At 46.3% G+C, this 24,644-nt stretch overlaps 3 protein-coding genes across 6 annotated transcripts in view; 1 reads left to right on the forward strand and 2 right to left on the reverse strand.

Annotated features, from left to right (window-relative positions):
• Positions 1-14,074, forward strand: part of DENND1C (DENN domain containing 1C) — a 52,210-nt gene extending 38,136 nt beyond the window's left edge. Inside the window, exons 20-24 of one of the 2 annotated variants that reach the window (XM_083718778.1) lie at positions 251-307; positions 4,289-4,426; positions 9,033-9,088; positions 12,431-12,653; positions 12,747-14,074. In XM_083718778.1, the coding sequence (XP_083574904.1) occupies positions 251-307; positions 4,289-4,426; positions 9,033-9,088; positions 12,431-12,653; positions 12,747-13,367 (1,095 nt within the window). In that variant the 3' untranslated portion in view covers positions 13,368-14,074. The remainder of the gene's footprint in view (positions 1-250; positions 308-4,288; positions 4,427-9,032; positions 9,089-12,430; positions 12,654-12,746) is intronic. The other variant, XM_083718779.1, reaches the window with a different exon arrangement.
• IL27RA (interleukin 27 receptor subunit alpha) overlaps positions 1-24,644 on the reverse strand; it is an 818,781-nt gene that overhangs the window by 431,881 nt on the left and 362,256 nt on the right. The window lies entirely within an intron of this gene.
• CRB3 (crumbs cell polarity complex component 3) overlaps positions 16,352-24,644 on the reverse strand; it is a 32,592-nt gene continuing 24,299 nt past the window's right edge. Inside the window, exons 4-5 of one of the 2 annotated variants that reach the window (XM_083720022.1) lie at positions 24,116-24,256; positions 16,352-16,706 (exon numbers count right to left, since the gene is read on the reverse strand). In XM_083720022.1, coding sequence (XP_083576148.1) covers positions 16,623-16,706; positions 24,116-24,256 — 225 coding nt within the window. In that variant the 3' untranslated portion in view covers positions 16,352-16,622. Of the gene's footprint in view, positions 16,707-23,406; positions 24,257-24,644 lie in introns of those variants that run through there. The other variant, XM_083720023.1, reaches the window with a different exon arrangement.

Here is a 24,644-nt window from a genome sequence, read left to right on the forward strand (position 1 = left end):
GTCCTGCTTTCCAGGGTCATCCCAATCTCACTGGAATCTGCTGCCATCACCTCTCCTCACTTCTGCAGTGGCAAGGGGTCTGTGGGGGCCCTGCCCCATGGGATTCTGGCACAAGATGGTGGCTGCCTCAGCCCTTCTTATGGGCAGACCAGCCCTGTCAGTGGGTCTCTCTGAGTAAGAATAGCCTTGGCCCAAACCCTCTGTTTGGAGTGCTGCATATCTCCTCACACCCCCTCCATGTTCTGTCTAGGCCAAAGGCCATGCCAAAATGCGGCTGAAGAATATGCGGAGCCGTCTGATGGAAAAGGTAAGCCACTCCAGACTTCTTCCTTAAAATGATTAAAGGTGATGTAGTGCTGGATGAGTGCTCAGTGGTTCTTGTTTTTGCATTTGTTTAAAACCCAACTGAAAATTGTTTTTAGAGTTTATTTTTTAAAATTAAATTTCTGTTTTACATGTTAGAATATTCACTTAAACAACCTTAAAATATCAATAATAATAATAATAATAATATAATTTTTTTTAAAAAAAAATATTTATACCCCACCCTTTCTGGTTTAAAAACCAGGCTCAGGGTGGCTAATAGCAAATTTAAAACATTGATTAAAATGCAACTTGAAAACAGCATTAAACAGCATGGAATGCAACATAAAATGCAGCATCAATATCAATAAAATTCAAAAATTCAGGGTCATTGACTTCCCTTCCTCTCTTTCCATGGTTCATTTTGCACAACATAAATCCCTTTGTATTTTATATAAACTGAACCATATAGTATTCCATTATTACATCCATCAAAACTTATTTACACTATGGAAATTATCTTAATGCTGCCCACGTTTTCAAATAAACACTTCCCCCATATATTCAATAAACACTTTCTAATCTTCTTTAAACCTATGTTCTTTTTGTTCTCTTGTTCTATTTGTTAGGTCTGCAGGCTGAGCATATTCCATCAATTTAAGTTGCCAGTCTTATTTAGTTGGGACTTCTCTTGTTTTCCATTTTTGGGCTAACAAAACACGAGCCGCAGTAGTGGCATACAGTACATAAATAACCTTTTCCAACACCTGGGTGAAAATTGTTTTTAAATATGATTGAATGTTTTACGAACAGAAGAACAGCCTATTGGATCAGGCCGATGCTCTACCTAGCGTAGCGCCATGTTTTCACCTTGGCCAGCCAGGTGTTTGTTGGAAACCCACAAGCGCAATAAGAGCAACACTCTCCCTTCTTGTGGTTTCCAGCAACTGATGTTCAGCAGCATTAATGCCTCCAACTGTAGAGGCATAACATAGTCATCATGACTGGTAGTCATCGATAGCCCTCACCTCCAGGAATTTGTCTAATCCTCTTTGAAAACCATTGGAGTGGGTAACCATCACTGTCTCCTGTGGGAGTTCCATAGATTAACTATGCACAGTGGCAGAGGAACCCTCTCAGTTATGAGACGAACCGCTCTGTTATGTACTGAAGTTCTCACCCTGGGCCAGCAGGGGGATACTGTAGATAGTTTTCACTCAGGTCCACATATGCAAATAAGGAATTGAAAGTGATGTTCAGTAATTGGATAGGTACAGAAAGCTGTTACTGTTGCGTTGTAGTGGAGCTCTATCTAAGCAGGCTGGCTGAGCCCTTCAGTTCAGTTCTGTTCTGGCCTGTGAATAAACAAGAGCTGTTTGAAGAATCGCTGTGTCGTCTGATATGTTCGCCCATAACTTAACACGCCTGATGGTGCACGAGAGGCAGCCCTTATGGACGCCCATACAGACGGCGCGAGAGAGCGGCAGCCCGTACGGAGCCACACAAGCGGCGCCCATACTAACGGTGTGTGCGCACTCATCCACTCTACAGCTGGGGGGGCAGTGGGTCATCTTGTCACCCCCCCCAAGTGATGCCCAGGGCGGCCTGCCCCCCCCTTTGTACGTCCCTGACTAAGCGCTGCGTGAATAAGTACTAAGCGGCCATGGTCCTGTACACCTGAAGGAGTGTCTCCACCCCCATCGTCCAGCGCCAAGGGCCTTCTGGTGGTTCCCTCACTGTGAAGAAGAAGAAGAAGAAGAAGAAGAGTTTGGATTTGATATCCCACCTTTCACTCCCTTTAAGGAGTCTCAAAGCGGCTAACATTCTCCTTTCCCTTCCTCCCCCACAACAAACACTCTGTGAGGTGAGTGGGGCTGAGAGACTTCAAAGAAGTGTGACTGGCCCAAGGTCACCCAGCAGCAGCATGTGGAGGAGCGGAGACGCGAACCCGGTTCCCCAGATTACGAGACTACCGCTCTTAACCACTACACCACACTGGCTCTGTGAGAAGTGAGGTTACAGGGAACCAGGCACAGGGCCTTCTCAGTAGTGGCACCCGCCTTCTGGAACGCCCTCCCCTCAGATGTCAAGGCAATAAGCAACTATCTTTTAAAAGACACCTGAAGGCAGCCCTGTTTAGGGATGTTTTAATGTTTAATGCTGTATTGTGCTTTTAATTTTTGGTTGGGAGTTGCCCAGAGCGGCTGGGAAAACCCAGCCAGATGGGCAAGGTATAAATAATAAATATTATTATTATTATTATTATTATTATTATTATTATTATTATTATTATTATTATCTTTTATGTGTCCTGAATCTTCCAATACTGTGTTGCCAGGGGCAGGGAAGATACTTTTCTCTATCCACTTTCTCTGTGCCATGCCATAATTTTATAATTCCGTTCCAATTCTGTGCTGCTGGTAGACATGCTGCTACTCAAAGCAAAGTAACCAAGGTCCAATTGCCCTTCTTTAAAAACAGTTAACAATCTTAAACTCAGGGTACATTCCATATATTGACCTGTAATATAGCTTATTTCTGTAAATACCCTTTGCCAGAAGGGGAGCCAGGGTGGTGTAGGGGTTAAGAGCAGTGGACTCGTAATCTGGGGAACCGGGTTCGCTTCCCCGCTCCTCCAAATGCAGCTGCTGGGTGACCTTGGGCCAGTCACACTTCTCTGAAGTCTCTCAGCCCCACTCACCTCACAGAGTCTTTGTTGTGGGGGAAGAAGGGAAAGGAGAGTGTTAACCGCTTTGAGACTCCTTCGGGTAGTGATAAAGCAGGATATCAAATCCATACTCTTCTTTATACACAAGGCTGTTCAAATGAAGTTTTTGAGCTATTTTTAAGGTAAATTGCCCAAAATGACACTGCCAACATGGGTTGCCATACATCCGGATTTCCCAGGACATTTTTAGCAATTTCCGCCCGGATGTTGCTTCTGACTGCAGGATTCCAGATATGTCCGGGAAATTCCGGACATATGGCAACCCTAACTATTGCAGCCTCTCCAGTTAGCTTCTTCTTTGACAAGCTAGCTGGTGTGTGGTCTGGATCAGGGCCAGTTTTAGGTTGGATGAGGCCCTAAGCTACTAAAGGTAATGGGGCCCTTTATATGTCCAGCTGTCTTTTGTCAACAACAAATTGCCGCTGTTTTTTGTGTTGAATATATGCTATATGGTAATTTATGGACCTAATGGGTTTCTAAAGCCATTTGCACATAACAAAATATGAATTCTGTCAAAGTAATTGTTGAACTGAATTAAGAAGATGTCTATTAATAGTGAAATCATTATTAAGCTCTACCTTAAAATGATTTTTTATTCATAACAAACTGCAAACACATTGGCATTTGGCAATAACAGAAGTTCCTTTAGAAACACAATTTACAAAGACAAGACTCATAATCTAGTCTCTAGAAATTTGCTATACTATGAAATAATAATAAGTGCAAATATATGATGCAAACTACTAATAATTATAAATAGCAGAATGTAGGCACCCTATATATAGAAATGAGCAAACCAGTGATATTTTAGGGAGCAGGCTATCAGGTGGGGGCCATGACTGTTTTTTGCATTGAATATATGCTATATGGTAATTTATGGACCTAATAGGTATCTAAAGCCATTTGCACATAACAAAATATGTATTTTATCAAAGTAATTAGAATGTAGGCACACACTATCTATAGAAATTAGCAAACCAGTGATATTTTAGGGAACAGGCTAGCCGGCGTGGCCCATTACTTACATCATAGGAGCCTACACAACACAAAACACTGTTGCTGCATGTAGGTTTTATTTTATTTGTTTATTATCTTATATTTTGGAAATGTACATCCAGTTTCTTTCTCCTTTAAATTTTTTTGGGGCCCCCAAGAGAGTGGGGCCCTAAGCTATAGCTTGTTTAGCTTATACGTAAATCCGGCACTGGTCAGGATGAGAAGCAAAGCTTATGCTCAGAATAATCTTGTCCTCTCTAGGATTCCAGTACAGGCCCTCATCGACAGCGAGGGCATTCCTCGAACTGTGACCATATCTCCGACCCCATCATGCCCACCAGGAATAGGCAGTCTGAAAGCTTGCAAAGCCGGTTGCCCATCACTCAGCACTTTGGGAAGGTAAGGGGGGAAATGAGTAATTTAAAATGGGTGGGGAACCTGCATCGCTGCCACCACCCTTAGATAGTGTTGGACTGTAGCTTCTATCATCCCTGGCAGTTGACTGGAGCTGATGGGAATTGGGAATCTTGAAAGGTCATAGTTTCCCTATCCCTCACCTAAAACAACATGCGAGGAAAAGAAGAGGAACCAGGTCAGGGAGCACCCGGAAGAGGATTCCTCCAAGAGTGTACAGTGGTACCTTGGGTTACAGACGCTTCAGGTTACAGACTCCGCTAACCCAGAAATAGTACCTCGGGTTAAGAACTTTGCTTCAGGATGAGAACAGAAATCGTGCAGCGGCAGTGGGAGGCCCCATTAGCTAAAGTGGTGCCTTAGGTTAAGAACAGTTTCAGGTTAAGAACGGACCTCTGGAATGAATGAAGTTCTTAACCCGAGGTACCACTGTAACTGCATTGGTGCAAATGGGCAGCCTTAACACTTGCTGCATGTACTCTGTGCAAATGTGGAGTCACGGATGTCCCTCTGCAGGAGATCAGTGCAACAGCTTGTCTGATAGTCGCAAGCACAAGACAGCAGGCAAAATCTGTGACCCTCCAGAGGTTGTTGAATTCCAACTCCCACCAGCCCCAGTCAGTATGGCCCAATGGTCGAGCAATATCTGATGGGCCCAGGTTGCTTACCTCTAACACAGGTGTAATAAACGAAAATCTGCCCTTATTCCCTTATGAGGGACACAAGAGCCCTTATAGAGTCCTTTGTAGGTTCTCCATCGGTAGGAGAAAATAACAGAGGCCAACCAGAGAATATTGAGAAGCAAAGCAGCTTGTAAGCCTGATCTTTATTGAACTGTTGCAACAGGGTGCTCCCCTCACACACAGGAGAAGGAGGACGACCCAGAACCCAGGTGTGCCTGCCCTTATATAGCATAGCTGTCAACTTACAGATTTGAAAATAAGGGACCAGCAGCCTTGAAAATAAGGGACCAGCAGCCAAAATAAGGGACCTGCAGCCTCACCTGTTCCAGGCACTCCAGTCTTCCTGTCCTCCTGCAGTCTGGTCAAGCTCATGCTGGTAGCTTCGAGAACACTGTCCAACCAACTTTGTAACCAGAGGTTCAACTGAATAGAATCTGAATCATAGGCACTACAAGGCCTATGCAGCCTCAACTTAAGACGGCTCCCTGGCCTGGCTTTGCACTACAAAGTTTGTAGCAGCACGTGCAACAAAATGGCGTCCAGCATTCAAAAAACCCCTCAGCTTGCATTAACTAGCCACACACAAGGCATGCAAGCTCCACCCCCCAGTTGTTCTTAGACTTCTTATTGGGTGAGCAACACACCCAAGCAACACAGTTGGAGCTTCCCTCCTCCCTGGCCGGCAGGGAGGGGGGGAGAGGAGCTGCTTCCTTTGAAATTTAAGGGACATCATTTAAGGGACATCCATCAATAAGGGACAGCAGCGGGACATGGTGCTGGAATAAGGGACTGTCCCTTCAAATAAGGGACACTTGACAGCTATGTTATATAGACATATTAAATTGCCAGCCTTGGAATCCAAGACCACCCCCAGAAACATCATACCTACATCACAGAAAGGGATGTAGCTCAAGAGATATCTGAGTGTGTTGTTTACCTCCTGTCTGGCAAGTTACCTGTTAATGCTTACTTGATTGGAGCCTGGCCAATCTTTTGTAATGATAAATACTTAGTTCCTGAGCCAGGTCATAGGCTAACCCTATTCATACCCTATTCATACACAGACATACCCTTAAGACAGGATTTGTGAAGGAAAAAACAATGGAGAGGCTTTTCCTTTGACTTTGCAGAGAAAACATTTGGTCAGTTTGGGAGTCAAAATGCTTCCAGGACTGTTTTCCTGTGCTGCTTCAGACATGTGGTTTATATATTTATGTATGTGTTTGCTTGGTACATTTATGAACATTTACTTTATATATATAAGACTGTAATTTTTTATTTCACAGGGGTCAGCAAACTTTTTTAGCAGGGGGGCGGTCCACTGTCCCTCAGACCTTGTGGGGGGCCGGGCTATATTTTGAAAAAACAAAATGATGCAAAAGCACCACGGGCCCCGGTGGCTGCTTACCTGTGTCTTGCGAGTGTCAGGGGCTGGCGGCGGCGGCGGCACAATGAGCGGTGCGCAAAAGGGCTCTGGAGAGGGGCTGCTTAAAATGGCGGCCGCTCAAGCACTGCTGCTACTGGCACCAACAAAGCCCAGCCCCCTTCCTCCTCTAGGCAGGGCGAGGAGAATCCAGGAAGAGGGAGGGAGGAGGCACCGCCGCTGCTGCCCCCGTGTGAGGGAGAGGAAAAGAACGTACGGGCTGGCGATCCACGCGGCGATTCCCGGACCATCCGCAGGCCGGATCCTGAAGGCAATTGGGCCTGATCCGACCCACGGGCCTTAGTTTGCTGACCCATGCTCTAACATAAGGAAATGAGCAGAGTAGTGCAGCTCCCATTGTTTATAGAAATGTTCTGCAAGTTTTGCCTGTGTCTGGCCTGTATGTGAATGTGTTGCTTGCTTGCATGTTTTTATATGCAAAAGGCATCAGTATGCAAAAGTTAAGGAATAAATAAATTGGGAGTAGATAAGTAAAGAAACAGGGGCAGAGGATTTTTTAAAAAAATGCTACCTTAAGGCTCCCATGTACGGCTAGCTCCTAAATACAGTGGTGCCTCGCAAGACGAAATTAATTCGTTCCGCAAGTTTTTTCTTCTTGCGAGTTTTTCGTCTTGTGAAGCACGGTTTCCCATAGGAATGCACTGAAAATCAATCAATGCGTTCCTATGGAGACCGTCTGGGGACAGAGGGGAAGGCGCGCGCCCCTTGGAGAAGATCGCTTCTCCCCGTTGCCGCCCCTTGCTTCAAAAGAGGTCCAGGGACAGCGGGGAAGACACGCTGCGCTTCCCCGCTATCCCCGGAGCTTGCGGGGCAAGCTTCGTTTTGCGAAGCAAGCCCATAGGGAGATGCGTCTTGCGAAGTGGCTAAGAAAACGAAAAACTCCTTCGTCTAGCGAGTTTTTCGTCTTCCGAGGAGTTCGTCTTGCGGGGCACCACTGTATGTTAATTCAGAAGGAAGCCCTTATAGGTTCAGTGGGTCCTACCTCCTAATATCCCCTTGCATTCAAAAGTCTACTTGTGACTGTGCTTCTTTGTGTCAAATGTAGAGAGCAGCACTGTAATCATGAGAGCTGAGTTCACATTTGTAGCGAAAACTAAGTTACAATATGCAAAGCAGAAAGACGGGACAGAAAATTTGGCTGAATTAATTGCACAACACATATGGGCATTATGTACTATTTAATTGCCATGTCTTCTGCTAAAGAATACTGGAAATTGTAGTTTGTTGAGAGTGCTCAGATATTCTCTGTTGGAGATCCTTAGCTCTCCTTGCAGATCAACAATTCCCTGGTGAGAGGGAATGACTGAAAGTGGGTTTGTTGGCGGTAAAGACACATCCACTGTTAAGGATTGCCAAGGATGATGCCTAATGTTTAGGGAAGTTTTTAATGTTTGATGTTTTGTCACTTTTTATTATTATTATTATTCTGTTGGGAGCAACCCAGAGTGGCTGGGGAAACCCAGCCAAATGGGTGGGGTATAAATAACAAATTATTATTATTATTAGTAGTAGTAGTAGTAGTAGTAGTAGTATTACTAATGGAGAAAGCAGCCTGGTTGTCCTGAGAGTCTCCAGCTGAATCCATGCCCCACCTTACACTAGAGTGGGGAATATGTAGTTTTGAATCATGGAGAAAGGGCCACTAATCACCAGGACATTTTGTTCTGGACAAGGGGATCAGAACCCTTACAGGTGTGTGTCCAGTGCCGGATTTACATATAAGCTAAACAAGCTATAGCTTAAAGGTAAAGGTAAAGGGGCCCCTGACCGTTAGGTCCAGTCGCGGACGACTCAGGAATTGCGGCGCTCATCTCACTTTATTGGCTGAGGGAGCCGGCGTACAGCTTCCGGGTCATGTGGCCAGCATGACTAAGCTGCTTCTGGCGAACCAGAGCAGCGCACGGAAACGCCGTTTACCTTCCCACTGGAGCGGTACCTATTTATCTACTTGCGCTTTGATGTGCTTTCGAACTGCTAGGTTGGCAGGAGCTGGGACTGAGCAACGGGCACTCACCCCGTCATGGGGATTCGAACCGCCAACCTTCTGATCGGCAAGTCCTAGACTCTGTGGTTTAACTCACAGCACCACCCACGTCCCTAAGCTATAGCTATAGCTTAGGGCCACCCCAAAAAAATTAAAAGAAAAAACCTGGGTGTACATTCCCAAAATATAAGATAAAAAACAAATAAAATAACACCTACATACATCAACAGTGTTTTGTGCTGTGTAGGCTCCTATGATGTAAGTAATGGGCCCCCAATCATTTTAAGTTAGAGCTTAATAATTATTTCACTTCTTCTTAATTGTATTGCACTATTAAAATACTTCTTCTTTAATTGTATTTCAGTTCAACAATTACTTTGATAAAATTACATATTTTGTTATGTGCAAATGGCTTTAGATACCTATTAGGTCCATAAATTACCATATAGCATAAATATTGTGCTCTCTTTCTCTTCACAGTCTCGCCCCAGGCGACCACAAAGACAGACCAGCAGTACAGAATTGGAGTCACAAAGGTAAGGCCTGCTTACCGCCGAACTCTCTTTGCTGTTCTCAGCTCTGCTTGCCACATCCTGTGAGTGTTTCAGGGCTGGCCCAGCAGGTGGATCAGAATCTGCTGGAAAATGATCCTACACAAGCCTCGCTGCAATGAATTAGGTTCTGTGACGGGGGGGGGGGGGGAACCATGCTCAGCTAAACCTCTTGGGCTACAGTGCTGTGCACCCTTAAATCTGAGAATAAGTCTCACTGAGCTCAGAGGAAGTTTCCTAGTTCTGAGTAAACCCATAGGGATGGGAGGATTATCTCTAGGGGAAACCATCACTGCTCTTGGGGGTGTCATTGTGCTCCAGAGTTCCACAGATGTTTAAACAAATAATTTCCAAAATGATTAAAAAACAAACAGACGAGTGGTTTTACTCATCTGTTCTTCCATAAACACTCAGGGATGAGGTATTTGTTGTGTCTTGTTAAATGATTAAAAATAATCGTAAGCTGCCATCATCTTTTTTGGTAAAAACAGAAGAGTCTGCTGGCACCTTGAGGAAAAACTGTTCTACTGTTTAGTTAATTTGTCTTCTAGGTTCATTATTTTCAAATCTGAAATAGTAATTTAGACAGCCAAACAGAACATCCCCTCTGAATCGCGCTTCTGAGGAGGAATTTATGTATTTATTTATAAACCTTGTTTTTTAAAAAAGAAGTAAAGTGTGGCATAAGCTTTTATGGTCCAGAGCTCACTGCTAGCAGACTGTTGCTCTTTTGCCAGTAGGATTAAATCACATACTAGTAAATACAATTTGTGCAGTTAAAGTAGATTTGAAACTCACTCTGCTGCACCAAATTGAACTTTGGAGTGCCCTACCTGGGTGGATGGAGCAGCCAAGTAATTTCGTTGTCCCCGAGAGGGGGCAATGACAATAAAGATATTATTATTATTATTATTATTATTATTATTATTATTATTATTATTATTATTATTATTATTGCAGTAAGGAAAGTGATGGGGAAATGCAAAGATAAAAAGTGGGTTGACAACTGCTTGGCAGTTGACAGGGCATCAGATGCCATTAGCCAGTCACAGTTCTATTGTGCTTTTCAATGGGCAATGGAATGGGTAATATTCCAGCAAAATATTAAAATACAATAATGCATCAAATATTAAAATCTTCGCTAAACAAGGCTGCCTTCAGATGTCTTCTAAAAGTCAGGTACTTGTTTATTTCTTTGACATCTGGTGGGAAGGCATTCCACAGGGCGGACGCCACCACCGAGAAGGCCCTGTGCCTGGTTCCCTGTAACTTTACTTCTCGCAGTGAGGGAACCACCAGAAGGCCCTCAGATCTGGACCTCAGTGTCTAGGCTGAACGATGGGGGTGGAGACGCTCCTTCAGGTATACTGGGCAGAGGACGTTTAAGGCTTTAAAAGTCAGCACCAACACTTTGAATTGTGCCTGGAAACATACTGGGAGCCAATGTAGGTCTTTCAAGACCGGTGTTATATGGTCTCGGTGGACGCTCCCAGTCACCAGTCTAATTAATTCTGGATTAATTGCAGTTTCTTGGTCACCTTCAAAGGTAGCCCCACGTAGAGCACATTGCAGTAGTCTAGGGGTCAGCAACCTTTTTCAGCCGTAGGCCGGTCCACCATAGAATCATAGAGTTGGAAGAGACCACAAGGGCCATCAAGTCCATCCCTCAGACCATGTGGTGGGCCGGACTATATTTTGAAAAAAATAATGAACGAATTCCTATTCCCCACAAATAACCCAGAGATGCATTTTAAATAGAAGCACACATTCTACTCATGTAAAAACACCAGGCAGGCCCCACAAATAACCCAGAGATGCATTTTAAATAAAAGGACACATTCTACTCATGTAAAAACACGCTGATTCCCGGACCGTCCAAGAGCCAGATTGAGAAGGCGATTGGGTCGCATCTGGCCCCTGGGCCTTATGTTTCCCACCGCTGCAGTAGTCCAAGCGGGAGATAACCAGAGCATGCACTGGTTCCTGCCATCTGAGAGGACAGAAAAGCTTTAGAAGGAGCAGAGTAGTAGCACCATCCCTGCAGATTTCCTTACCACTATTCTCTTTTTCTTTTCTTTTTTTAAGGAGAGGCATGTATTTAATGTGCATAGTGACATATCGAATGGACAGAACATATCTGCCCTCTTCAAAGCGTGGAAAGGTACCAGGAGTTGCCTGTGTAGAAATGCCTCTTTAAAATAACCCACACAGCAATGCAAGAGACAGCAGGAACTGCGTCCCATTAATAGGCGGAGCCCTGATTAATACCAGAGCGGGTGTGATTACCTTGCAGATAGACGGCACTGGTGAAAAATTAGCATTACAACAAGGCAGAGTGCAAAGTGGGGCGTTGCCTTTCTGTAGCGAGATGGCCCCTCCCACAGGATCATATCTGGTAATGAATTCCAACTGTGGCTTCTCTTGAATTCTTTAGCAAACAGGACAATGTCGTACTTGGAGGAGCTGCACAGCCCCTCCTGTAAAGACATGTGAACCATGCCCTGTGGCCATCCAAGCTGAGTTTTGTTTTCGTGAAGTCCCTGTGAGTTTTGCTCCACAGGCATTTTGCAGAGAGCATGGATTCGGGAAGAGGGTAACAGAGCAGGCCCAAACAAGCTTTTACAGGTCACCTACACCCAAAATAAATTTGGAAGCTGTTCTGTGGTGCAGCTCGACTGTCGTGCAGGTAATGAGATAATTAGCAGTGTTCAGCTCAAGCGCTGCCCGGGGCTAGTCCATAAACGATCACAACAATGCAAATCCACCTACCAACCTACTGCCTTTCACATGGGACAGGGACAACTGAACATAGCCAGGTTCAAAACAAGGATGAATTGCCTTTCCTTGCTTTCCAGCTTTCTTCATAAACCACAGCAGTCAAAATCTTGCTGAGCGGGGCCAGAAACAATACAAGGAGGGGCAAATGCGCCTGGTTCCCTTGGCCATTGTGTTGCGTGAACATGCTCATCTCCCATGTCACTTTACATGGACCTTTCGAATGTTGTTGTTTTCATGTACCTCAGGGGTCAGCAACCTAAGGCCCAGGGGCCGGATGCAGCCCAATCGCCTTCTAAATCCGGCCCATGGACTGTCCGGGAATCAGCTTGTTTTTACATGAGTAGAATGTGTCCTTTTATTTAAAATGCATCTCTGGGTTATTTGTGGGGCATAGGAATTCGTTCATTATTTTTTTCAAAGTATAGTCCGGCCCACCATATGGTCTGAGGGACAGTGGACCGGCCCACGGCTGAAAAAGCTGAGCCCTGATGTACCGTATAGCATTTCATTCCTGATCACATTTCACATGTGAAACATATATTCTTCCAGGGAAGTTTCCCACTCTTCCAGCTCAAGCTCGCTGGATTGTTCTTTGGAGCCTGGAGAAACTGAAAATCTGCACCCAGACTTCCTGGATACAGGTGGGATTGATCTCTTAGGTGAAATCTTTGAGACTCTAAACTTTCTGGAGCCAAGCCAAGCCCAGCGGCCACTCTATGGGACGCGGAGCCTGGACTTCTGCAACCTAGAAGAGAGGAACTTCTATACTAAGGTAAGCCCTCCTAGTTTGGTTCTCTGTGCACCTGTCAAAGAGGCCAAGCGTGGACAGAGGCAAATTACAACTCAGTCTCTTTGTCTTTTGTAGCTGAGGCCCAGCAGGAACACACTCCATGAACCCCTGTCTGAGGAAAAGGATGATGATGACGATGATGATGATGACTCATTGTCCGAGGGCACCCTGCTCCCAGCCTCTCCGGATCAGGAGCATGTGCAGAGTGCTCTGCTAGTGTCCACCAGAGCAGCAGAAAATAGCTGTGAGAAGTGGGACCATGACGTCCCTGAACCCGAAGAGATTCCTTGCCCTGAGAAGTCAGCAGTTCCATCGCAAGGGGAGACAGCAGTTGTTACCACTGGCTATGAGCTGCCGCAAGTGGCATGCACCCGGAATATAGACCATGAGAACTCCAGCGCAAATGAAAATGGAACTGAAAGCTGCACTGAGGTGGAGTCCAGACAGAAGTCTAGGACAGACCAGATGCTCAAACTCACTCCAGCCATTGCCGTCGCCGAGGTAGAGCCACCAGCAACCAATTGCTCCAGCATCCGATCACCTGCGGCTTTGTCCCAAAGAAAACTGAATGTGGACACCGACTTCAAGACCAAGCACAGCGTGCCAGCCCTTGGGGCTGTCACTAGACCACCATACTCCTTGACTTCCCGGCCCTTGGCCAAAGTGTCAGAGCTGAAGAAAAGATTTGAGGCCTAGAATGTTCAAAGTGAGGAGTCTGTAGCCTCGGAAGAGGAACAAATGCCTGCTTTTTTGACTTCCGGGGTGAAGTAGTAGCTTCTGTGGCTGGGGGCTGCACTACAGGCCTCTCCTCTGGTGCCACAAGGCAGCTCTGGGCTTTGAAAGGCACTGGGGGAAACACCCCATCGCTCCGGGCATCAATAATGATTGCTAGATGCAGAACTGGGTTCTGCTCCTAGTCCCAGTGCATAGGAACTCGCTTCCTGCCTGACTTGTAAGCTGCCTCTTGCTCACTACTAGGAGACAGTAGTGCTTTTTTTTTCCGGGGGTACGCATACCCCTGAACACTTTGTGAATCTAAGTTTGGCCTCATTGAGGGGCAGAATTTCAATATGAGTAGGAAAATGAGAGTACCCCTAAACATTTTTAAAGAAAAAAGCAGTGTGTGTGTGTTTATGTGTACGTACATTCATATTCCTGGGACTGGGGGAAAGACTGCTTTAGCACCATTCCTCTCCTAAACACGTGAAACTGCTCTTCATGTAACTTTTCCCAATATGGAAACCATTATCAGGGAAAGTATGTAACTAGAAAAGGACAAGCTATCATCATGGGCTGGTTCAACATATGCACTGCTTGCCACCCAGTGGCTGCAACATCAGTTAATTTGGGGGGGGGGGGTTTGCGCACATGCGAATAAACATAAATAAAACCAAGCAACGTTAGCTCCAGATGTGGTAATAGCCACTGACTTAAATGGTTTATGGGTAGAATATTCAATAAATTCATGGAACAGCGCAGGTCTGTCGATTGCTGTTATTTATGCTAGCCAAATGGACCCTCCAGGTTCAAAGTCTCTGAATACCAGCTGCCTGGGCAGGGGTAGCAATGCAAGTGAGGCTGGTTCTTTCATTCACTGCTTGTGGCCTTTCCAGAAGCACCTGGCAGACTGTTGCTAAAATCAAATCATTGTAGGTAAAAGCTAAATGTAAAGGACCCCTGGACGGTTAAGTCCAGTCAAAGGCGACTATGGGGTTGCAGCACTCATCTCACTTTCAGGCCGAGGGAGCTGGTGTTAGTCCACAGACAGCTTTCTGGGTCATGTGGCCAGCATGACTAAACTGCTTCTGGAGCAACGGGCCACCGTAACGGAAACCAGAGTGCATTGGAAACACCGTTTACCTTCCCACCACAGTGGTACCTATTTATCTACTTGCGCTGGTGTGCTTTCAAACTGCTAGGTTGGCAGGCGCTGGGACAGGACAACGGGAACTCACCCTGTCGTGGGGATTCGAACCGCCAACCTTCTTTTTTTTAAAAAAAAAAATTCTTTTTATTCATTTTCTATAACCAAATAACGAAAAAAGAAAAAGAAACAAACACACCAAAGAAAAGAGAAAAACATCAACCAAAACAAAAAACATAAACAGACCAGAAGACAAACATTAGTTAACGACAAATAATGGTTGACTTCCCTCCATCTCGGTTTTGGGTTATGTAAAATAATAATTCCATTCTGCAGTTTTCATTTTATATCATCTACACATCGCAAGGATTATATTAAACCTACTGTGATTTTTATATCTCTAGAATTTGCGAACCGCCGACCTTCTGATCAGCAAGCCCAAGGGGCTCAGTGGTTTTAGACCACAGCGCCACCCATGTCCCACAAATAGTTGCATCTTAGGTCTGACCCACCAAAGGCATCCTTATGCCCCTGATGTTTTTGAACTGAATCAGTTCATTCCATCATCCTGTGCCTGGGCACTCTGGTGAAACTCATGTAGTTTATTCTGCAGGGATGAAGCCAGACAGCCCTCTTAGTACTAACTCGGAAACATGTGTGGCTCTTCCAAGTTATAGCTGGCATATGCAGATGGTAAAACTTGTTTCTCGGAGAATGAATAATGGAGCAGGAAGGAGCGGTCAGAAACAGCCTCTATCAGCATCAGTGCAATGTTTACACAGTGAAGAGCAGCCCTTCCTCAAGGGGTACAGATGATACCTATATTTCCAGCCATTCCAAACCCGCTTTGCACACTACAGAATCATAGGATCTTAGAGCTGGAAGGGACCCAAGGGTCATCTAGTCCAACCCCCTGCAATGCAGGAATCTTGGCTAAAGCATCCACAACAGATGGCCATCCAGCCTCTGTTTAAAAACCTAAAAGGAACTTGCTTTCTAGGGAAAAGGATGCCAGAGGGAAAATAGAGCAAGCAACTGTCAGATGGAATATCTGTCCAAAATCTCTCCCCCTCCTCCTCCTGCTGATAATAATAATAATAATAATAATAATAATAATAATAATAATAATAATATTTTTTTAATTTATATGCCGCTCATCTAGCTGGGTTTCCCCAGCCACTCTGGGCAGCATCAAACATTAAAAACTTCCCTTAACAGGGCTGCCTTCAGACGTCTTCTAAAAGTCAGATAGTTGCTTATTTACTTGACATCTGATGGGTGGGCGTTCCACAGGGCGGGCGCCACTACCGAGAAGGCGCTCTGCCTGGTTCCCTGTAGCCTCACTTCTCGCAGGGAGGGAACTGCCAGAAGGCCCTTGGCGCTGGACCTCAGTGTCCAGGCTGAATGATGGGCCAGTAGTTTTTGTTTGGGAGGATTTTTACTTCACAGTGCCTAGCCAATGCACATGAAAGCAGAGGATGTCAGACTTTGCAGATGAGGGTAAGCTTTGAATTTTCTGAGACAATTTACAAAGGGAATGGGGACCCTATCCCCCCACCCCCGATCTTATTGAACTACAACCTCCATCATCCCCATTTATCCATGGTGGCTGTTTGGGGCTGCTGATTCCCCATCCATGCAGTAGAGTACCTGTTGCTGGCACAAGGCATTGGGGAAATAAATTCATGTGTACCTAAGAACTTGCAGGAGTAGGGGAATACTTATGGAGAGGGCAGTGCATATGTTCGCAGAGCACAAGGAACAGCACTGGCTTCCCAGTACGTCTTGACTTCTCAAAGCATCAACAGAAACCAGCAACAATATAAAAAATCAGTTTATTTTAGGGAAAGGGAGGGGGGAAGATTCTCAGTGAAGAAAGAATAGCGGATTGACTTCGCAATGAGAAGGAAGAGAGAGGGACCCTTCCTTCTCTGTAACAGGTGCTAACCATTCCTCCTCTAGGGTGGAAGCTTTCCATGTTGAGGCATTGCACAATGCTACTGCCTTATGGGGAGATGGATCTGCAAGCAGTGGAGCCTGTTGGCTTGTGGAGGGGGACCTGATCCACCGGGAGATCCACCAGGGAATCATACAGCAATAGTGGTTTCACTTCTGGCATCAGAGTTGCATGTTTTAGCAACTGTCATATTTGATTTGGCTGAGTATCCCACCTGTTTAAGGATGTGAAAGAACAATTGGATCAGGGGTGCAAGGACATACAAGGAGACATCTCAGCATTCAGACTTAGAAGAGTACATTTCTAAGTTGCCTTCTCCCTCCTCCTAAAAAACAGGGGCATAATATAACTCGTGCACGTTGCCTTGCCTTTGCAAACAGCTTGGTAAGATGCCTCTAATGGCAAAATGCTACTGAGGACACATCACACAGCCCAACGCAACCTCCTGTTACACATGCCTAGATATGACATGCATTTGTACCTTATCAAGCATACAGTGGTACCTTGGTTGTCAAACCTAATCCGTTCCAGGAGTACGTTTGACTCCCGAAACCATTCGAAAACCAAGGCACAGCTTGCGATTGGATGCAGGAGCCATTCAGCTTCCAAAGAACGTTCGCAAACCGGAAGACTTACTTCCGGGTTTTCAGCATTCGGGAGCCAAAACATACGAGTACCAAGGCATTCGGGATCCAAGGTACGACTTTAGATCTAAAAATGTGTGACGAGATTATTAGAGTGAAAAGCCAACTGAGATGCTGTCATATATTGCATTGATTACTGTGGACTGAACCACTAAGCAGAGGACAAAAGCCAATAGACCCATTTCCCGACTGGCTTTCGCTTCATTCGGTCTGCATTATAAACATTAACACCCACAATAACTATTCAAGTTTTCTGTGACAGTGGCTTCAGGTTTGGAAAGATATTGTGTAAATAATATTGTGGGAGAAGCTTAAGGAAACCCAGAACTAAAAGCAAGCAGTGCCCCATAAATGCAGTGCCTTTTTAATTATATTTTGTTGGAAACATAACATCTGAGTGAAGCACAGTGAGAGCCAAACCCCTATTCCTCAAGGCCTGTGCCAGGGGCTGACACTTCCACAGGGGCGCCGACTTATAAAAAATATTGGGGGGGCGGGGGCCCATAGGTAAAGGTAAAGGTACCCCTGCCCGTACGGGCCAGTCTTGACAGACTCTGGGGTTGTGCGCCCATCTCACTTAAGAGGCCAGGGGCCAGCGCTGTCCGGAGACACTTCCGGGTCACGTGGCCAGCGTGACATCGCTGCTCTGGCGAGCCAGAGCCGCACACGGAAACGCCGTTTACCTTCCCGCTGGTAAGCGGTACCTATTTATCTACTTGCACCCGGAGGTGCTTTTGAACGGCTAGGTTGGCAGGCGCTGGGACCGAGCAGCGGGAGCGCACCCCGCCGCAGGGATTCGAACCGCCGACCTTTCGATCGGCAAGTCCTAGGCGCTGAGGCTTTAACCCACAGCGCCACCTGCGTCCCAGGCGGGGGCCCATACCGACTTATAAAAAATATTGGGGGGGGCCAAGACCTCCAAACCGCTGCTGCTGGGGGAACGAAAGGGGCGAGCCCCGGGCTGCCCCGACCTTAAGTGAACCTGTGAGGGCCCGCCCTTTGCGGCAGCCGATTGGCTGCCGCCGTGGGCGGTGAATATTAATGAGCTAGGGGGAATCCCCCTTCTCGTGGGGCTAACGCCAGCCCCGCGAGATTGTTGATGGATCGAGAGCCCGCAACCCCACCCCCTCTCTAGATCGGGAGTGGCTTTGTTTTAACTCATTACTGAATGTATTTTAAAAGGTAACTATCGTCAAACAAGGAAAATAAAAAATACCAACATAATTTTGTGATTTTACAAAGCATAATATAACTAATAATTTTCTTAAATTATGGGGGGGGTGGAATTTTTGAGGCGAATTCCCAAACGAATTTTTGAGGCGGCTCGGGCCCCCTCAGGCCCCATGGAGTCGGCGCCTAGTGACTTCCAAGTGGCGGGCTTTTGGACGGCCTTAGAGCTGCAGATAGCCAAAATGACCCACAGGACAACATCCCCCAGAGATGTTTTCCTACACACATCCCACTGAGGCAAAAGGAAGCTGTACAAAAGCCCCACAAGCGCATGCAGGAAAAATTCCTCATGGAAACTTAAAGTACATTCCCCCCTTCAAAAACGAATCCTGAGAATTGTAGCTCTGTGAGGGGTAAGCTACAGTTCTCAGGATTTTAGGGTGCTTTAAATGTATGGCACAAGTCTTTGTAACCAGCCTTAATTGTCCATTGGTATTTTAGGCTAACTCTAGTTTATACTGAGACAATCTGTTGAGCGGCCCCTCCCTTTAAGAAACGAAAAACAAAACTAGAGGGCAGGTTCATGGACCAAGTGTTTCAAACAGTGGAGACTTCTGAAAGGAAAAAACAACAACAGGTTTGCTTGTCTGCCCTCATTCACACAGGGTCAATGAGGGCTGAAACACCTGTTATTCTGGCATTTCAAGGGGTTGGATTAAATGACCCCCAAGTTACCTTTCAACTCTACAGTTCTAGGATTCAATGGGAGATTTATCTATTTTTTTATTTATTGTGCAGCTCTGCCAATTTGAAACGGTGTGTCTGTAGGCAAGTTGCAGTCTCCAGCCCACTTTCCCTAGGTAAAACATGGTGCGTTTCCAAATCCAAGAGGCACGGAGGTGGAAACAGAGCAAAGCACAATCACCTTTCCTTGGGAGAACTAAGAGAGTCATGGATCAGAAAGGAAGTAAAAAAACAACAACACCAGAGCTGCCCTTAAAAAAAAGCTCCCTTAAAGAGACAGGACTTTGGTGGCACAGAACCGCTGAAACCAGTTGTGCAATGCAGTTCTGCCACCTAGTGCCTGTGGTGGGATAAGAGACTTTGCCACCCTTTGAATTGTCACTCTTCCACTGAACCAGGTCCTGTCAGGTTATTTCTTCCTCTTGGTTCATGTGGGAACCAATGACACTGCAAGCAATAGCCTCCAGAAGATCAAAAGAGACTACGAGGCTCTGGGCAGGAAATTGAAGCAATTAAATGCACAAATTGTCATCTCATCTGTCCTCCCAGTTGAACAACGTGACCCAGGGAGAGAGGGGAAAATAGTAGAAGTGAACAGCTGGCTTCGCAAATGGTGTAAATAGGAACGGTTTGGATTCTTAGATCACGGACTGCAGTTTCTTGAAGATGGACTTCTGGCAAGCGATGGGCTGCACCTCACAACAGTTGGGAGGAATGTTTTTGCCAAAAATCTCAGAAACCTCATCAGGAGGGCTTTAAACTGACTAATGTGGGGGAGGGAGACAGTGCTCCTGAAGGTAGGAGTCTATCAATTGATGAAGATGATCATCAATAGGAGTATAGCATCTAGATCAAGGGAAGTAATAGTGCCACTGTATTCTGCTCTGGTCAGACCTCACCTGGAGTACTGTGTCCAGTTCTGGGCACCACAGTTCAAGAAGGACACTGACAACCTGGAACGTGTCCAGAGGAGGGCAACCAAAATGGTCAAAGGCCTGGAAACGATGCCTTGTGAGGAACGGCTAAGGGAGCTGGGCATGTTTAGCCTGGAGAAGAGGAGGTTAAGGGGTGATATGATAGCCATGTTCAAATATATAAAAGGTTGTCACATAGAGGAGGGAGAAAGGTTGTTTTCTGCTGCTCCAGAGAACCGGAGACGGAGCAATGGCTCCAAACTACAAGAAAGAAGATTCCACCTAAACATTAGGAAGAACTTCCTGACAGTAAGAGCTGTTCGACAGTGGAATTTGCTGCCAAGGAGTGTGGTGGAGTCTCCTTCTTTGGAGGTCTTTAAGCAGAGGCTTGACAACCATATGTCAGGAGTGCTCTGATGGTGTTTCCTGCTTGGCAGGGGGTTGGACTCGATGGCCCTTGTGGTCTCTTCCAACTCTATGATTCTATGATTTGGCTGACCTGATCAACATCCCATACCCTTTTAAAATGTGGCTCTTTTGGGGGGTATTATTGGGTTATTGTTTTTATCTTGATTTTATATACTGTGATCTTTTTATGTGAACCACCCTGATACCTCTAGGTATAGGGCATAATAATAATAATAATAATAATAATAATAATAATAATAATAATAATTTGGATGCCAGGGTAGCTCTTTGCCCTCTGGAGAAAATAATGATATTTACTCCTTTCTAGGAATATAATAGAAACACAATCTGAACTCTATCCAGTTGATGGCAAATGGGAGAAAAGTCAAAGGAGACATGCACAAATGTGAAGGGTCAAAGTCTCCCAAAAGGGTAGATTTCCATTTTTTTAAAGTTAGCCTGAGGAGGTTTCTGGAAAGGGCACATAAAATATCTAGGATACACCCTCCCCCCAGCTCAAGGCACAAGGTTGCTGCTCAAAATTATTGCCTGGAAGGAGCTGCCAGTACTGTACAATTCAAATACCTTCCACAACTGAGCTTTGGGCAGCTCCTAATTATGCTCTAGTACAGCTCCCGTGAGCTGGAATGGGACTTAGGCAGGAGAGCACCCTGATGGATTGGGCTTTATATTAATTAGCAACAGTGTTGTGGTGGTTGGAGTTCACTCCTCAGGCACCCAAGTGCCCTGGCTTCACCACCAACTTGAGACAGACCAGATATCATGCACTGTAGGGCAAGGCACGGCATCCAATTTGCCCCGTGGAGATAGCCACCGTACAAAGAGAGTTTAACAGTAACCGCGTGGCAGCCTGTCTGCACATCTTGCCAGGCAATTACTGGCCACATCTGGACCTATGAACCTCGGCTTCATAACATGCACACAGCCCAATCACTCACACGTCAACCTTCCCTTCATAGGTAAAGGTAAAGGGACCCCTGACCATTAGGTCCAGTTGTGGCCGACTCTGGGGTTGCGGCGCTCATCTCGCTTTATTGGCCGAGGGAGCCGGTGTACAGCTTCCAGGTCATGTGGCCAGCATGACTAAGCCGCTTCTGGCGAACCAGAGCAGCGCACGGAAATGCTGTTTACCTTCCTGCCAGAGCGGTACCTATTTATCTACTTGCAGTTTGACGTGCTTTGGAACTGCTAGGTTGGCAGGAGCAGGGACCGAGCAACGGGAGCTCACCCCGTCGCGGGGATTCGAACCGCCGACCTTCTGATTGGCAAGTCCTAGGCTCTGTTGTTTAACCCACAGCGCCGATAAATAAGCCAGGAAGGGGGAAGTCAATTTGTGAATGCAGGCTCAGGGTTGGTTTCTCCCTAGCAAACCAACAACAAACCTTGATCTAAGACAAGCTAGGGTTGCCATATTTCAAAAAGTGAAAATCTGGACAGAAAAGTTGTGGAGCTTTCTTTTGGGGACGTGGCAAAGTTGTTGAGCTAATTTCGAGGGAAATTGCCCAAAACGACACTGCCGACATCAGTTGCCGTGCATCCAGATTTTCCTGGACGTTTCACCGATTTCCGCCCAGACACTGTTTCCGAAGGCCAATTGCCGGTTATTTTCGTGAAATTCTGGACATATGGCAACCCTACGTCAAGCTAGCTGATTAGGGAGAAACGAACCAGGATCCCAAGTCTGGATGTAATGCTAAAACCCCATCGTAGTCTTACCACTTGCACAAAGTGGGAGCGGCTGGCTTTGTGTACCAACCTGCAGTTCATGCAGAATGTAGCTTTTTAAGCCAAGGTTTATCAATTTGTGCAGTCAGTACCTGAGCCTAGCCTAACTTGGAGCTGTGACAATAAAATGGGGAGAGGAAAATTCTATATAAGGGTAAAATGAACATGGAACTCTTCCACATCCACCCCCTCCTTAAGAGGGCCTTGGGGTTAATACAGGCATAGGCAAACTTGGCCCTCCAGATGTTTTGGGACTACAACTCCCATCATCCCTAGCTAACAGGACCAGTGGTCGGGGATGATGGGAGTTGTAGTCCCAAAACATCTGGAGGGCCGAGTTTGCCTATGCCTGGGTTAATACAAATACGAAGCAAAGGTTTCCAATGGGACCTTCTGACATTTCCCACCCACATAAGCAGACTTTATTTGGTTTTGGACCTCCTGCATTGTGTCTGTTGCAGTCCTTAGGCAGAGGTTAGATAGGATATCCAAAGTGGAACAAGGGTTGGAAGACCTGCAATGGCAGTTGCCTTTGATGGAGGCTGACGTGGAGCAAAAGCTAGGAGATTGAATGAGAATCAGGAAAGCCTCAGTTCAAATCATGCGTTCATGTGGATGACTTGGGCTGGCCTGGATGTTCCCTCCCAGTCTGTAATATGGGAATAATAATGCTGACCTACCCCTTACAGTGTTGCTGGAAAAACTTGAAATAATGTGTATAAGGTGCTTTTGAACAGGCTAAAGCAGACTTGAAATACCTAAAGCAAAGTTTTGGAATCGGGTTAACAATACAGTGGTACCTCGGGTTAAGAACTTAATTCGTTCTGGAGGTCTGTTCTTAACCTGAAACTATTCTTAACCTGAAGCACCACTTTAGCTAAAGGGACCTCCTGCTGCCACCGCGCCACGATTTCTGTTTTCATCTTAACCCGAGGTACTATTTCTGCGTTAGCGGAGTCTGTAACCTGAAGCGTATGTAACCTGAAGCATATGTAACCCGAGGTACCACTGTATCTTGTTGAGACCCTTTTGGGGGCCTGCCTCTGTTCATTTGCTGGGTTTCTGTTTGGTACGGTCCTCCTTTAGTTCATTTAAAACAGGGCTGGGGGAATCTGTGGCCCTGCTGCTGGACTCCAGCTCCAATGAGCCCCGGCCAGTATAGAAAAACTGTAGCCCAAGAGCCCCTAGGAGGGCCACAGCTCTCCCCTTCCCTATTAAGAAACATTTAAGAGTCACCTGCCGACTCAAACTGGCCAACCGTAAGGCAACAGGGTAATAACACTCTAGGTTGTGTCGACTTTTCTCTTGCCAGAGAAGGGAGATTCGTTTTTATTAAATAGTGGCATACTGAAAGGCACAGCGCAATACATTTTCTTTAAAAACAAAGGAGGCAAGCCTGCCCCAGATCTCACGCGGCAGGACCCTTAAAGCCAAGAGCAGCCTCCCCACCCACCCTCTGCTCTTGTCCTGTTCACACAAAAGCAACAACTCCTGTGTCAGCTCGAGTGGCAATTCCACGCACTCCCACTTAGAGTCAGAAGAGTTCGCTCTTTGGGGCAGCATAGAGAAGGGAGATCTAGCACTGGGCAGTTGGCATTGCATGGGCTGAGGGGGGCAGCCCTCTCTCTTCTGTGTGCCCAGAGAGGCAGGATCCAATCTTGCCTTGAACTGTCTGCCTCTAGCCATTCCCAGCAGTGTGCATGCATGAGATCCAGCCGCTCCTCAAAGCCCATTCTAAAACATGTGTCTCCTGTGTGCAGCAGTTCACATCCAGCCTGCAGGGAAAGCTTTAAGAGGCTTGCTGGGAAACCTCAAGCCTGGCAACAGCAGCAGAAGCACCCTTTTAAATGTTAGTGTTTTTGGTTTTTTGGAGTCCAGTGTGTTGAGCGGCTCCATCCAAGCTGAGACCCAAAAGCAGAGCCCTTTCCCCCATCTCAGATGAGTCGCTCTTCCGGGGGAAGCTTGAGGTTGGTGTTAGTTTCGACGCGGGCACCCACCTGCTCCTCGCTGCTGGGCCGGTAAGTGCCCTCTGTCTGCCGCTTCTCCCGGATTTTGAGTCCCATAAAAACCAGGAGGCCAATCAGCAGGAGGCCCCCAAAAACACAGGGCACAGCGATGGCTGCCGCCAGCTCCGACTTCTGCCACGGGGAAAGAAAAAGGGGGAGAACATCGTTACAGCGGAGGAAAGTGAAGCAGGGCCTAACACTGAGGTCCAGCGCCGAGGGCCTTCTGGCGGTTCCCTCGCTGCGAGAAGCCAAGTTACAGGGAACCAGGCAGAGGGCCTTCTCGGTAGTGGCACCTGCCCTGTGGAACGCCCTCCCACCAGATGTCAAAGAGAAAAACAACTACCAAACTTTTAGAAGACAATTGAAGGCAGCCCTGTTTAGGGAAGCTTTTAATGTTTAATAGATTGTTGTATTTTAGTGTTTTGTTGGAAGCCGCCCAGAGTGGCTGGGGAAACCCAGCCAGATGGGCGGGGTAAAAGGTAAAGGTACCCCTGCCCGTACGGCCAATCTTGACAGACTC

This window comes from Podarcis gaigeae (assembly GCF_964106915.1).
Source record: "Podarcis gaigeae genome assembly, chromosome: 17".
NCBI lineage: Eukaryota > Metazoa > Chordata > Lepidosauria > Squamata > Lacertidae > Podarcis > Podarcis gaigeae.